General features: G+C 42.6%; 1 protein-coding gene across 1 annotated transcript in view; it reads left to right on the top strand.

The window, feature by feature from the left end:
* MMP11 (matrix metallopeptidase 11) overlaps window positions 1-13,865 on the top strand; it is a 47,031-nt gene extending 33,166 nt beyond the window's left edge. The window contains exons 7-8 of the mRNA XM_089653194.1: window positions 6,915-7,175; window positions 7,289-13,865. Of these exons, the coding sequence (XP_089509320.1) occupies window positions 6,915-7,175; window positions 7,289-7,434 (407 nt within the window). The 3' untranslated portion in view covers window positions 7,435-13,865. The remainder of the gene's footprint in view (window positions 1-6,914; window positions 7,176-7,288) is intronic.
* Window positions 13,866-16,056: the final 2,191 nt, after the last annotated feature.

The raw sequence follows: 16,056 nt of genomic DNA on the forward strand, positions 1-16,056 counted from the left end.
TTGGAATTGACTGTTGAAAACACTATACTGATAATCGACTGATTGTTCCTCATATGGAAATTATACCAATTATATCATCTTGGTAATAATAACAAAATAATTCCAATGACCATGTGGAACCTCTGAACATTATTATTATGTTAGGGTTATTCAGGTAACCCTCAATTTATAACAGGGATCAATGAAAAACTACTACAAGTACAGAAATAATGTACTGATTTTCTCAAAATAACCATATTGTCAGGTAATTAGGTAAATAATGTCCTGTTTGGCTCTGGGTCTTGCTTCACGAAGAACAGCTGAAGGCTCCAAAACCCTGTTCCAGTGCACTAAGGAGCTACTTCAGAGAAGCACTTGTAGCATGTGTCTTTTGCAGCAGTCCATTTAAAGTGATTTTAAACCCTCACCTTGTAAAACAAACCATTCAGTTTAAAATATAAATAAAAGGCAAATCATTTGTGTATAGATATTAAAAAGCATTATAACCACCTTTTTTACATTTTTTTTTATAGGTGATCACATACTCTCTGTTCTCAGCTGCATTAGAGCTGTGCTGTGGGAGGAGAAACAGCAGACCACTGATCTTCCAGTGAAAGGCTGTGCAGGGGGAAGAAGGGTGTCAGGGCAAGTCTGAACATTGGGAGAGAGCAGGCTGAGTTCCCAGCATAGCTTGAGACCTGACCACGCTGTACCCTTATGCCTAGTGTGGTCAGCTGTTATAGGAAAGCCAAAGGACTGGCAGGATCACCAGGTATTTCACACAAAGAAAGAAATACACAGAGAACAGGATACTTTTTCATGCAAGTAAATGGTACAGTAGGAACATATCAGGAATATTAAATGTTGGGCTACTTGTTAACACTACCAAGGCAAAGATGTTGGCGTTGGTGCAGTCAGCTTCAAGCTCCATGGATTTCCAGCTAACCAAAGAGATAATAAGCAGCCAGAGGTCCGTTACTTCAGCACTCACATAATTACATAACTTTCATTGAAGAAAGCACAATTGGCTGTAGAACAATATATCATTTAACTGAAAATATTACAATCCGAATGTGTACAGTTCGAGGCATGTTATGTTTATGAGAATGAGGAGGCTAATATTACACAGCCATAAATAGAGATGTATTCTGCCTTTTGTTCCTGCGTTCAGCAAATTGGATATTGGTGGGATGATACAAGTTAGGACGGGTCTTGGGATCTGTGCACATTCTTAGCCCATGGTTGTGGCTGCACACAGAAGCCTCAGCGTGTCATATAAACCCTAAGGCACAGCAGATTTTCTAGCTTCTGCCAGCTCCTGACATATCGAACTCTCCCTACTTCACTGCCCAATGACACAACAAACCCTAGGGCACAATATTTCACCAGGTGAAAATAAAGATCAGGGCACAAGCAGAATGCAGACGCAGGGTGTACAAGGCGCAAAAGGGAAATACACTTTGAAAATAGTTTGAAACTGGATTGTGTGTACTGTTTATAATATGTGCATTAGAAACCTTCACATGAACTGCAGCCTGTTTAAAATAATAAGGCCTCATGCATTTTAAAAACGTCAGAAGCGTTGGTTGTATAAACTCGCGTTAAAAACGCGCTTTTTCACATTAGCGTTTAGCTGCGGTAGCTTTTTTTTAGCATTTTCTACACACACACACAAAAAATGGGCTCAAAAAACGCTCATAAATGCCGGTTTGCCACGTTTTACCATGTTTACCAACATTAGAGCATTTTTACAGCTAAAAAACTCTTTTTTTTCAAGCCAGAAAACCCCCCCCTGCTAAAAAAAACTGTGATTTAGGCTAGGTTCACATTTGTGTGGGTGCTGCGGATTCGCCCAAATATATGTGCAGCCGCAGCACCAGCACAGAGGAATGCGGACCCGCGGGCGGGTGCCATTAATTCTAATGGCACGCCGTCCGCACTGGAAATCGCAACTGTACTGGGAACCGAGGTTCCCGTGCGGGCTGCGTTTTCAAAAGAAGTGCAGGGACTTCTTCCCTGCATGTCCCGGGGCACGGGAGTCCATACAAATGAATGGGCTGTCGTGCCCACGCAAAACATGTCCAGCAGGAACGTGAAGATGTAAACCTAGCCTAAAGCCTATGTTTGCATGGATCCATAGGATAACATGCTGGGGGGTTTACTGACTGTAGAAAAAAATGCCAGAAACCAAAAACAGCAGCTGGAAAATTCCAAAGTGTCCATGAGGCCTAAAAGATACTACATAGAAAACTACTAGGTCCTATGTAGAAGGTACAGAGAATTAGTAATTTACAGTAAGGACAGTCTGTTTAGTATCATTACTCCAATGGGGCCTGTCATGTATTATGTTACTGCAGGTATCATGTTACGAGGGAATCCATGTTGGTTAATATTACTTATATGTTTAAGTACAATATTAACACCCACGCCAAATGGGAAACCCAAAAGAAATTTGACTCTAATTGTTACCCTGTAATCCTAAATACAAAAATGAGCAGCGTGCCACCTATTACTGACAGACTGCTAAACGTACAATATTTATTTATTATAGGTTCCTCTAAAGTGCCGTCAATTTACGCAGCGCTTTACATTTATATATTGTACATTCACATCAGTGCCTAACCCTCAAAGAGCTTACAGTCTAAGGTCCCTAACTCACATTCATACATACATATACTAGGGCCAATTTACCTACCAGCATGTCTTTGGGACGTGGGAGGAAACCCACACAGGCACAGGGAGAACATGAAAACTCAAGGCAGGTGGTGCCATGGTTGGGATTCAAACCAATGACCCTCATGCTGCCAGGTGGAAGTGCTAACCAGGGGCGGACTGACCATTTGAAAACTCGGGCACTGCCCGAGGGCCCGGGGTCAGTAGGGGGCCCCATGAAATGCCCCTGGTACCTTTTTCATAGGCTTTTTTGAGTTTGGGCAAGGACACAGGGGCCCCATGATCCCCTATTGCCCGGGGGCCCCATGAGGTTTCAGTCCTCCACTGATGCTAACCATTTAGCCGCTGTGCTGCCCACAATATATCACAAAGTGCAAATAATCAATACGTATGTGCAAATACAACAAAGTGCATGAACTGCACTTGTGGTTCACCAATGCCAGAAGTCTGCCAATCAAATTGGTATTGCTGAATCTTGGCTTCATTCTTCACATGACTGGGCCATTAATATCCCTGGCTATGTTCTCTTTCAGAGAGACAGGGTAAAAAGGTAAGGTGGTGAAGTGATCTCAGAGCGAGTGTGAAAGAGGACCTAGTTGATGGAGAGTGTGATGGGGCTGGAGCATTATGGGTGGAACTGGAACTGCACATGGGGGTGCGTACTACAAAGGTAAACATTGGAGTTGGTTATAGGAGGTGGAGACTCAGATCCTTGCACAGATCAAAAGGGCTGCAAGGGCTGGGACAGTGATAATAATGGGGGATTTTAACTACCTGGAAATTGACTGGAGTAATGCTACTGCAGGAACAGGTAAAGATCAAAAATGTATTGCATCATCAATGCCAATATTCCCTCCCAGTCTAAGTCTTGGAGAGCAGCTCTTAGCCTTGGAAAATTAGCTCTCTTAAAGTTGAGCGTTTTTATTTTTCCCGTATGTGCTTGATGTTTACAACTAACAATAAATTAAATCATGTTATGGTCACTGCTACCCAGATGTTATTTTATGTAGACATTCGTAATAAGCTCTACATGGTTTGAGATTACCAGGTCCAGAAGAGCATCATTCCTAGTTGGGGCCTCTATGAACTACACCATAAAATTGTTTAGTTTCCCATGTTGATGGGGACAAGGGCTTCTGGGCTGTGGTTGTGGGGGTCTGCGAGCAGGGGGGCTTATCAGAATCTGGAAGCACAGTTTAACAAGGGGACCCCCAAAATCCCCCCCCGTGTGAGTGAGTATGGGTTACATAGTACCCCTATTGGTTCACCCAAAAAGTGTAAAAAAGCAACTAAAAACACAACAGCTTTTGACAAGCTCTTTATTAAAAAACAAAACATAAGTGTGCACCGAAGTAGATCCATCGTCAATCATGATGAATGCCAGCTGCCGACTTGACCAGGGGCATGCTGAGAGGATGATGTCACAAGGGGGAGGAGTCACCCCCTTGGTTATTTAACCACTAGCCTACAGGGCACTAATACCCCCCTCCTGCCCAGGCCAATTTCCATCTTTCAGCACTGCTGCACTTTGAATGACAATTGCGCGGTCATGCAACACTGTACCCATATGAAATTTTTATCATTTTTTTGTGACAGAGCTTTATTTTGGTGGTATTTAATCACCTCTGGGTTTTTTATTTTTTCTTAAACAAACCAAAAACCACTGACAATTTTGAAAAAAAATGTTTTTTCTTAGTTTTTGTTATAATTTTGTAAATAAGTGATTTTTCTCCTTCACTGATGTGCGCTAATGAGGCTGCAGTGATGGGCACTGATAGGCTGCACTGATGGACACTAATAGGTGGCACTGATGAGGAGGCACTGGTAGGTGGCACTGATGGGCATTGACAGGCATCACTGATGGGCACTGAAAGGCAGCACTCATATATGGCACTGATAGGTGGCACTGATAAGCGGCTCTGACTGGCACTGATAGGCGGCACTGATGCACACTGATAGGCGGCACTGACTGGCACTGATTGGCACTGATTGGCACTGAGTGGCAGCACTGATAGGTGGCCCTGACTGGCATTGATGGGTGACACTGAAAGGCAGCTCAGATGGGCACTGATATGTGGCATTGATGTGCACTGGTAGGCACTGAAATGTGTCATTGCATGGATGAGCACTGACAGCTGGCACTGATGGACACTGACAGGTGGCACTGCTGGGGCTACACTGATCCTCAGGGCACACTGATCATCAGTGTCCTGATGATCAGTGTACATGTCCCCTCTGAGGAATGCCGATTTCCAGCTCTCCTCTCGAGCTGTCAGAGTGACAGCTCATGAGGAGAGAAATGCCGATAACTGGCATTTCCCTATTTACATGCGATCAGCTGTGATTGGACACAGCTGATCACATGACCAATCCGACATCTTCGGTTCTTTCTGTTGATCGGTGATCCGCTGTGTCCGAGGGACACGGCGCACTGCCGATCACCGCGCTGCGTGCTCCTGGAGCTGCACATGCGCGGTTAGAATGGGAGGACGTCATATGATGTCCTCCCAGAACGAGAGAACCGCCTTGCGCCCGTCATTGAACTATATGGTGGGCGGGAGGCGGTTAAGAGCTGGCACATGGCAGGAGCCTTCATCGAGTGCAGAGCTCTTATTTTTCAGGGTTGGTGGCCAGCGTTCATGATTGATGTTGGATCCACTTCGGGGGACATTTATTTTTTGTGGTTTTTGTTCATATGACTTTTTAAAGGGGGCTTCCAGATTTCGATAAGCCCCTTGCCCATAGACCCCCACAGCCCAGGGTTGTGGGGAAGAGACCCTTGTGCCCACCAACATGGGGTCAAGGTGCTTTGGGGGGGAAGCCCCCCCTGCTCTAATGCACCCTCCCCCATGTTGATCATGTTGAGGGCATGTGGCCTGGTATGGTTCAGGGGGGGTTGCTTATCCCCCCCCCCCCCTTTCCTGGCCTGTTGGGCTGCATTTTGAGATTTTGTGGGGAGATTCCGTGCCATTTTTTTTTTATTTGGGCGTGAGATTCCCCTTAATATGCATACCAGACCTGATGGATGACTCATCAGTTGCTAAGGACGTGGCGGCCACCTTCCTGACCCTCTCCTTAACAACCAGCTATTCTTCACACAAAATTCGTATAAGTCGATAAATTTATGACCAATTCAAATTCGAATCGTTCTGAAAATTTGGAATTTGTTAGAAAATAAATAAACTAAACAAAGCAAATTTCTACTAAATGCGTTGCTATTGTTAATCGGAAATTCGGATACATCCAAATCTTTGAATAACCGAAAATTCCTCTGAATTTAGATTCAGAACAAAACGAATTGCACATATCTATTAATAAATGATCTTCATTTGCTGGTGAGTGAGTCACTTTATGCACTATTTTAGCACTTGTTTATGACACTGTCCAGCCCTTTATGCACTTTGTTGCATTTGCACATATTTATTGATTATTTGCACTCTATGGATTATTTGCACTTTGTGATACATTGTATGTATTTTCATTTTGTTTATTTGCACATTGGCATTTTTCCATAATGTGTTTAGCAGTGTGTTGGCAATAGGTGGGCTGCTGCTCTTTTCTGTATTTATGGTTTACTTACTATTAATTATACATATCTGCATATTTTAATGTATAGGAGGAATATTCAGATCACTGTCACTTCTAGCAGGGATCATCAGAAAACCTCCAAATGTGTGAAGGTCCCCGTATTCCCTTTAGTGGTGCAGATGGTTTTGCGATCTAAGGCTCCATGCACACTGGGCGTTTTAATAACGCTGGTAACGTTAGCTGTGTAAAGTCACGTTAAAAACGTGAGTTATTTAGCGTTTTTGTATTAGCGTTTTTTTTCGCTTTTGAGTTTTTTAGTGTTTTTTAGAGTTTTTTTTTATTAAAAAAAAATTTTTCTTTAGCCAAAAAAAGGAAAACGCTGGTTTATCGTGTTTTGACCTGTTAGAGCATTTACACAGCTAAAAAACTCTAGAAACCCACTAGTCCTGGGTTTTTTTCCAGCCATAAAAATGTCCCTGCCAGAAAACGTTGATTACAGTCTGTGTGCATGGACACATAGGATAACATGCTGAGGAGTTTACTGGCTATAGAAAAAAATGTCAAAAGCCAATAACATCTGTAGAAATGTCCAGTGTGCATGAGGACTGTATGCTGTATGCTATCCTTGCATTCCTTGTGACCATAGTATTCTCACCAATTTAGATACCACATCTGTGGAAATTTTATTTTCTATGACCTTTGTGTTTTTGTTTTTTTTTTAATCATTATTATAGGACCACGATTTTGGATTTTTGATACAAAGCTTCAGGTCACAGGCCCCTTCCAGATATCAGATCTTGGATTATCTGTAAGCAGCATTCAAGCTGCCTTTTTATGGGGCACTGACAAGAACAAGAAAACATACCTATTCAGAGGAACAGGGTACTGGCGTTTAAATACTGACACCCGGCATGTGGAGAGTTGGCATTCACGCAGTATGAGTGATTGGAGAGGAGTACCTCCAGGAATAAATGGTGCTTTCCAGGATGAACATGGTAAGATTGCTAAAAAGCTTTTAGGTATAAAATGTTTGAATTACATTACAACATGATTAGTAGTCAGGATAAAATTGTTTCTCCTAAAAATTGATGACTTTTTGGTGTTCCAGGTTTTGCCTACTTTTTACGCGGCAGATACTACTGGAAGTTTGACCCAGTACAGGTGAGAGTCATGGAGGGTTATCCACGTTTGGTCAGCCAGGATTTCTTCAGCTGTCCTTCTTCAATGTCTTCTTCAGTCAATTCTTTACGATGAAGCTCAATACTAATAACATTTGAGTAACTTCAATGGAACACTAACTTTCCTCTAGGTTCACCTATTCTGGCAGGGCTCTGAGGGCCCTCATGGCCCAGATTTTACTGACAAGAGGAGACCAGACTTTTCTTTAATGTATTGTTACCTAACAATCGTCTTACACAGCAGAAAGGTTTTCACACTTCAGGTACTCTATAAAGTTTACTAAAGGGACATTACTACGCTATGTCATGTCATTTTATATATTGGCATGGCAGACGAAAAACTGACATAGTATGTCAATGAATGAAGTAGCTTGCAGTTGTTTGTGGTATTACACAGTCAACTTTTTTCTACGGTGTTCAGATGTACACAAGGTCACAGAAATGGCATCTAGATCTACATAAAGGGTCACTGCCCTTACAAAATGTTTTTACAGCGTTACGGCTCCCTTCAATGGACAAATCAAACAAAGCTTGCAACTGAAAAATCATGAACTGACCATTCAGTCATTCATTGCAGTGGAATGCGTATATTCCTGGAACCAATGAAGATGTTAAACCAACTTAACGCAGTGCCAAAAAAAGACTTTTAATTTAATATTAGTGTATGTATAAAGCCATTATCTCTATCAGTGCTGGCCACTGACCTGACGAGGTTTATGGTTCAGTATTGCTAATACATGTTACTGTCTGGAAACAGCAAATTCTGCCCTTACTAATTACAATTTTGTACCACTGTAAAACTAGATTTGACAAATGACTTCTTAAATATGTTGAACTATGGCTGGATACCTTCACATGGTGCTTACAAGTTAATGTCTGTGCAATCTATATAATTATTCTTCTGCAAATCAAACCCAACTTAGTGGAAGAAAAGGACGGAAGCTGCGTGGAAAACATGCCAACCAAAATGTGTGAAGAAATGTGTGTTGCCAGTACACTAGCTAGCAGAGATGACCAAACTGACCTGCCAAGTTTAAGATTTGACCTGGACCAGTTTGCATGAAACATTAAGAAGATCTAATCTTCAACTGGATGGCATTTAAAGCAGTGTGTCTGATTTAGTGATCTTTATTGTAGCCTGAATGGCTTTAGTTTTGTAGCCTGGATGGCTTTAGTTTTCATAAAATTCTTTTGCCTTTTTATATCTTTTTTGCCACTCAGCACTGCTGATCTCCTTCAGCTAATTTATGTGTACATGTACTCGCCTTATCATCATATGATTGCTCTGGACCGGTTTCCTGATAGTGACATGGGAAGACCAAGTTTGCACAATGTGTGTTGGTGTGGCACTGCAGGGGTGACAATGCAGTTGCAGTTGTCACACTATAAAAGGAAGTGCCTGAATAATGACCTTTTTTGGCAGGATCACAAGTATTATTTTAATGAAAGCTTCATATTTAAAACAGATTGAAAACAACCTTTGCATAGCAAATTTTTATGACATTTTAGAGATTAATTTTATCAGCCTAAAATCCACATTTTTCAACACCTGTAATTAACATTTCTTTAAAGTGGTTGTAAAGGTAAAGTTTTTTTTAAGTTAATGCATTCTATGCATTAAAGTGGTTGTAAAGGTAAAGGGTTTTTTTACATTAATGCATTCTGTGCATTAAAGTGGTTGTAAAGGTAAAAGGTTTTTTATACCTTAATGCATTCTGTGCATTAAAGTGGTTGTAAAGGCAAAAGTTATTTTTTACCTTAATGCATTCTATGAATTAAAGTGGTTATAAACCCTTACCTATATCCAATTAAGTGACTAGCCGCAAGTGATATAAATGAAACAAATCCACCTACATAAGTTGTATCTGTTTATTTGCTGCCATTTGCCCTGTACATCCTTGTAAAAAGGCTTTTTCACAGACTTACAAAGCAGGGAGCAGGAGCTGCAGGTACACACTGTACAAAAGCTGTGAGAGGTGATTGGAGGGAAAGGATAAACTCCCCTTCACACAGTACACAGGAACAAAGCTACGGCTGTCAATCACAGTCAGTGCCCTGTTCCTGCCACCTTTTTAGCTCTCAGTGTCAGGAAAACTTGGCAGAAGCGACTCATGCTGATAACAGGGGAACTAGACAGCAGATAGAAATGACACTAATACTCTGGAGAGAGGCAAGTAAAAACTATAGAAATGTGTGCTTTGTTACAATTTCATGTCTGAGGTTTACAACTACTTTAAGATAAAAAAACCTTTCAAGTGCAGTTCCCCCACAACCTTCCCTAAATACTCACCAGAGCCTGGTCTTGGTCCAGTTTGCAGCAGCTCTTCTCCCTTCTCCTCATTCTCATAGGCTTGGCTGAAAGCAGCAGGAGCCATTAGTTCCTGCTGCTGTCAGTCAAAACCTGTGCACAGAGAGCGGGGGGCGGGGCTGAGCCAGGCTGTGTGTCTGCCTGCATGAGTGCCCCCATAGGAAGCAGCTTGTAATGGGGGCACTCGGCATGGGGGAGGAGCCAAGGGACCAAAAAAAGAGGAGGATTGGGGCTGCTCTGTACAAAACCATTACACAGAGAAAGTAAGCATAAAATACTTCTTATTTTAATTTAAAAAAATGTATCTTTTATATCTCTTTAGGAAATTAGCATAAAATTCTGCCTCTAAATAACCTCTTGGCACATCAGATTTGGGCTCCCCTCAGGTTCTTGCTCAGCACGTATTCCTCAGAAAGTGGCATGGAAATTATGCCCCTTTCACACGAGCGGACTGATGGGGTCTGCCTGTCCGTTTTTCAGGCGGACCCGATCGGTCTATCCATAGACTTCTATGGACTGGCGGGTGTCAGCAAACAATAGTCTGCTGACGGCCGCCGGCATCCGATCTGATCCTGTAAGCCAAAAGCAGACGGATCCGTTCCCCATCCATCTAGCAGATCAGATGATAATCGGGTGGAAACGGACAGGCAGTCCGTTTCCATCCGACTGTCCCATTCGAAATCAGTAGGCGGTGTCTGTGTCTGCTCTGCAGCAGCAGTGTGGACAGAGACCCGTCATTCACCTGCTCAGGGGGGATCAGTAGAGAAACCCCCCACTGAGCAGGTGGATCACGCTGACGGATCTACCTGGCCTGAAAGGGGACTTAGGAACCTATTTCTAACATACCTGCATTAAAATGGGAGCAGACAAGTTACTACTCTCAACCAACAAACTAGTAAAGGTCTTCATTTGCTCTCCAATTTGATCATGACAAGCTATATTAAAGGTTAAAACGAGACTTATGGCAGTGCAAACAAAAAAAATCATTGTGTGTTTGAAAAAGCATAGAAAAAAATTCTGGGTCTTCTATGGTTTTCTTACGTCATCCAAATATTTGGGGGAAATATATCTCAAAAATGTGAACTGAAAAGATCAACCAATAAAATAGGATAGAAGGGAAACTGAATTATATGTAGGAAGCACATGTAATCCCCTTGGTCCAGCTACCAGACTGTCTCCCCCAAATAGGTGGATTAGTGGATATTTTTTTAATACAATATGAGGCTGGTACAGAACTGACAGAGCCAGAGACCACATAAGACTAATGTTTTGGGATATTTTTAAATATATTGATGAAAAAGGAGATTGGATTTGTATTTGTTTTACAACATAGTTCAGTTATGATTCTGGATAGTAATAAATCTATTTTACCATGAACTGCTGAAATATCCTTTAGCCCCCGGTCACATCAAAACCGAATCTGAAATCGTGCGACTTACAGTGAAGTCGCACAATTTCAAAATCAGGTGACCTGCCGATTTCAGTTGCCTATGCAAATCGCAACAAAAGTAGTGCTTGTACTACATTAAAAATCGGTGCGGCTCTGACCAAGTCGGACCAGCACCGATATGACCGCTCCAATAGCGGACAATAGGGTGCGACTTGGCATACAATTTGCAAGGTGCATGGCATGCAAATTGCATGTGACCGGGGTGTTAGTGCCCAGTCATACAGGTGCGATTTCAGGTGCAATTTGCAAATTGAAATCGCACCTGATATTGCATCTAATGAATGTGAATGTCAGCATCTTAACATGTGCGATTTGCTGCAGCGTGATTTCTAAAGTAGTTCTTGTAATACTTTTTCTGCAGTTTTGTTACGATTTCAAATACATAAAATATAATGGAAATCGCACTACAAATTGCAAGAAATTGTTGAAAATCTTCACAAGCAGCAATAAAGTCTTCAGAAATTGCACCTGAAATTGCACACAAATCACGCGATTTTAAATTGCAGCGGTGTGACCAGTAACTAAAAGTGATTGTAAACCCTCACATATATCCAATGAAGTGACTGACCAGATGATACACAGAGATGAAACAAATCCTTCTACATAAGTTGTACCCGTCTATTTACAGCCGTCTGTCCCCTATATCCATTCAAAGTGCAGAATTTACACATGATCTCTCAAAAAAGGGGGGTGGGGAGCTGAAGTTACATTCACAGGAACAGAGCTGAGGCTGTACCCTCCCCTGTCACAATTTTTCTCTTGGTGTCAGGAAAAGTTATCAGAAGTGACACATGCTGATAACAGAGGGACAAGGCAGCAGACAGAAATGGCACCTAGTGCATTGGATTGAGACAAGCACAAACTATAGAGGCAGGGGCGGGCTGACAACTCATGTGGCCCCCGGGCAATAGGGGATCATGGGGCACCTGTGTCCTTTCCCAAACTCAAAAAAGCCTATGAAAAAGGTACCAGGGGAATCTCATGGGACCCCCTACCGACCCCGGGCCCTCGGGCGGTGCCCGAGTTTCCAAATGGTCAGTCCGCCCCTGTATAGAGGGATATACTTTGTTCATATATTATGTCAGATGTTTACAACCACTTTAAGTTATCCTAAAAGAGGAGGGATTGTGAGGTTTCGTAGCACATATTTCTATGATGGCAAGGCACATTTCACATTTGAACTGAGAATAACAGTTGACATACTGTGTGAATATATATATGTATGTGCGTATGTATACACACACTGTATATATACACACACACATATGAAGTGCGTAGCTGCATAAACAAAGCAGTTTGCAATAACCTTACTACCTCCTGTGTCATAAATAATATGATAGAGCTGGACTTCTGTCAGCACAGGGCTGCTGTTTGAGAAGTAAAGGGGTAATTATTTTATGGCCCCAGTTGAAGCACAAGTATATCAGCATGGAAAATGTCCTCCTGCTATGGAGAAAGTAGACTTTATGCATGGTGTGCTGGGCTAGGATCTTGGTGAGGGGAGACCACAGTATAAAAACCTTCTGTACAGAGGATTCAAACCCAACATATCAGTTTGTTGGGCATTTTGAGGATATTTCTGTTAAAGTGAACTTTTCATATTTGCACATCTCTGTTAGTTTTGTGTCATTTAATACATTCAAAACGTAATACAGTGGCAATTTTTCCTTGTAATTTCAAGTGCCTGGAAGGCTTCTGTGCCTGTTATTGGTTGAATACAGACTATATGTTGGATGAAACTTATCATAAAATATTAAAAAAATGTGCTCATTGCAAGGTATTAATGTCCAACTGAACTTGCAGTTCAAACAAGCTAAATGCATTCCAGGAGCATCAAAACAAAGGTGTGTGATATCTAACATTTAGCTTCCTTGCAAAAGCAGATACAACCCGAGTAGAAAACCTGTGCCCTGGCAGTTTGCTGCAGAAAAGGACCCTTTTTCTCTTTGTGGAAGCAGTGGTCTCTCTGCATCTAACACATCACTGACTGAATCAGACCAATAGCAATTAGCCGAGCTCATGCTCCCTACTAAGTGAAAGCTCTAGCACTGACTTAGCAGGGTGTGTGTTGGACCTTTACATCTTCTACACAAGGAGCAGAGATCCTTTTCCACAGAGGCTTTTCTATTCAGTATGTGGCTGTTTTCTACATAAATAAAGCTGAGATTTTGCACACCTTGGGGGGAATTTACTAAAACTGGAGCACTCAGAATCTGATGAAGCTGTGCAGGGGCGGACTGACAACTCATGGGGCCCCCGGGCAATAGGGGATCATGGGGCCCCTGTGTCCTTGCCCAAACTCAAAAAAGCCTATGAAAAAGGTACCAGGGGCATCTCATGGGGCCCCCTACTGACCCTGGGCCCTCGGGCAATAGTTTCCAAATGGTCAGTCCGCCCCTGAGGCTGTGCTTGGTGGCCAATCAGCTTCTAACTTCCACTTGTTCAATTAAGCTTTGGCAATAAAACCTGGAAGCTGATTGGTTTCTATGCAGAGCTGCACCAGATTTTGCCCTCTCCAGTTTTAGTTCCCCCTCCCTTGTGTTTTCATGCACATGGAAGGTATTTAGCTAAATAAACAGCAAGTTCAATAAGACTTTAACTGAAAAAGGTATCCCTTCTTAAATACAGCCATTATGCAGTGTTATTGTTATAATTAATTGCTAATTTTTAAATAACCAATGTGATCTTGCTTCACTTTATTGTTGTATATACATTTTTTTATGATATGCAATAAAAAGACTGTTTTTTTAAACAGTTTTGTGCACTTGTTAGCAGTATTTAACAGGAAACGCTGGAGCGCTCCAGCTGGCTACAGGTAAAAGGTATTCAAGCAGTATAATCTATTATATACATCTGCCAGACATGTTTGGGTTGTCATATTTGCTGAGTACGTTTGCTGTAATAAAAGTATGACAAATTGAGTAAGCAATGGTGAAAGTTCAGCTGTCAAACATGCTATAAAACCTTTACTGATGAATATTTTCTAAATATGCTTTTAAGTGTCAACATTTGTTACAACAGAGGAAATTCAGGAAAGAGGCAATACTTTTTCAAATTGCTATGTGACATTTCAAATAAAGTTAAATATAAAAACAATGCAAAACACTAAAACTACCCATCATATTGCCCCCTACTGCATTTTGCATGTGTACGAAGTCCTAAAGCAGGCATTTCAAGCTCAAATGAAACTGTGGTCTGAATTGAGTGGAAAAAGATTCACAAGGGGTTGCATTACATGTAGAACACACCTGCATGATTACAGAAAAACATAATTCACTAACTCCCAGTTTAAGGCAGGCCAGAGATTTTGAAATTTCTTTCCTTCCACCATGGGTGCTTGATTCCCCCCGTAAACACAGCACTATTGTGTTCTGCTGGCAGGAGTCTTCCTTGCTGGCAGAACACAATGATTAGTGTTGCTGGCTATGGTGAGCGGCATTCAGGAAAAGCCAATCAACAGATGGACTTGTGTACAACCAAGGATTTTTTTATCTCAGAAAATAGGTGCAGACACTCAACCACGACCCCCCAAACAAACCCTCCCTCTTTTTCTGGGGGCTGTGGGCAACGCCTGCTGGTTACATTGTGCAGTAAATATACCCGATGACTGAGAGGTTAATTGCCTTGTGCGAATGTTCAGCTCCCACTCAGCCTCTTTCCTGACAGGGGTGCCAACCCCCCACAACCCTTTTTTTTCCTGACAGACCATGGAAAATGTGACAGTGCATTTTTTACTGAAATATGACAGAAACTCCTGTTAGAAACTAAGAGGGTAGGAGGGGGTAGTGAGATAGAGACAGAAGAGGGGAGGGATAGAGAGATGGAAAAGTAGGAGAGAAATGTAGGAAGGGGAGAGAAGGTGGGGGATAGGAAGGTGAGAGAGAGAGGGAGTGTCAGGCATCCGGGTATGACCAGAAATGTGTGGGAACACAGGCGTGGTCAGGGCTGGAGAGGTGGAATGGTCAGGCAGGCCGTATGGGTCTGTAATGCACCATCTGGCGGTACCTCTAGCAACCCCCTGGAATAGGATTCCCCAGAGTGCGGAGCCTAAGTCCCAGTCTGCTTGTTCACCAGGGCCCCTGATGGTGGGGATGGACTTGGAGCAGACAGAGACCAGGTCGCGGCCCCTGAGTACACCCACCCATGGTAGAGGGATCCGCCAGAGGTATATTCTGGAGGAGAGCCTGACGTGAAGAGGCGGATGGGTCCATGCAGGACGGATGGATGAATGGCTGAGCAGAAGCGTAGTCAGACAGGCCAGGTTGGTAACGGTGGGGACAGCGCGGTACAAGGCAGCAGGCACAGAATAGTCGGGTCACTCGCCGGGTCAGTAACAGATCAGATCCAATGAGGGTATCCAAAAGAAGTCAGACAGGCCAGGGATCAGGGCAGGAGAAGTCAGCAGAGGTCAGGATCAAAGCAGGGTCAGCAACAAATCAGATAGGCAGATATGCAGGAACACAGGATACCAGGTACAGGGGCTCATGGGGTTTTGTAACCCTCGAAACATGGGCAGACTCTGCTGCGAGGGTGAGTTTTTTCCATTTTCCTAGAGTTGGGCTTTATTGATGTGTTAATGAACACAAAGCTTCATTAAATTATCTATTTTATATATACATGGAGTTCAGCTTTAAACTGGCCACAAGAAAGAAGTAAGAGGGCTGAACTTTAAATAGGAGTTCAAGTCTTCCCTCAAAAAATTAAAAGTCAGCATCTACAAATACCTTAGCTGTTAACTTTTAATATAAGGACACTTACCTGTCCAGGGTTCCAGTACTGTTCTCACCCAAGCCGATTCTTCAATCTTCAATCGGCTTTGGGTCCAGGCGCTGGCATCTTAACTAAGGGAAACCAGCAGTGAAGCCTTGCGGTTCCCATTGTGCATGTGTGAGCTGCGCTGTGCTTTGTGAGTGGTCCCGCAGTCTTCTGGGACCTGTGAT

The sequence above is a fragment of the Staurois parvus genome, unplaced genomic scaffold (genome assembly GCF_062004578.1).
Source record: "Staurois parvus isolate SC_StPar_1 unplaced genomic scaffold, SC_StPar_1.0 ptg000704l, whole genome shotgun sequence".
Taxonomy (NCBI): Eukaryota; Metazoa; Chordata; class Amphibia; order Anura; family Ranidae; genus Staurois; species Staurois parvus.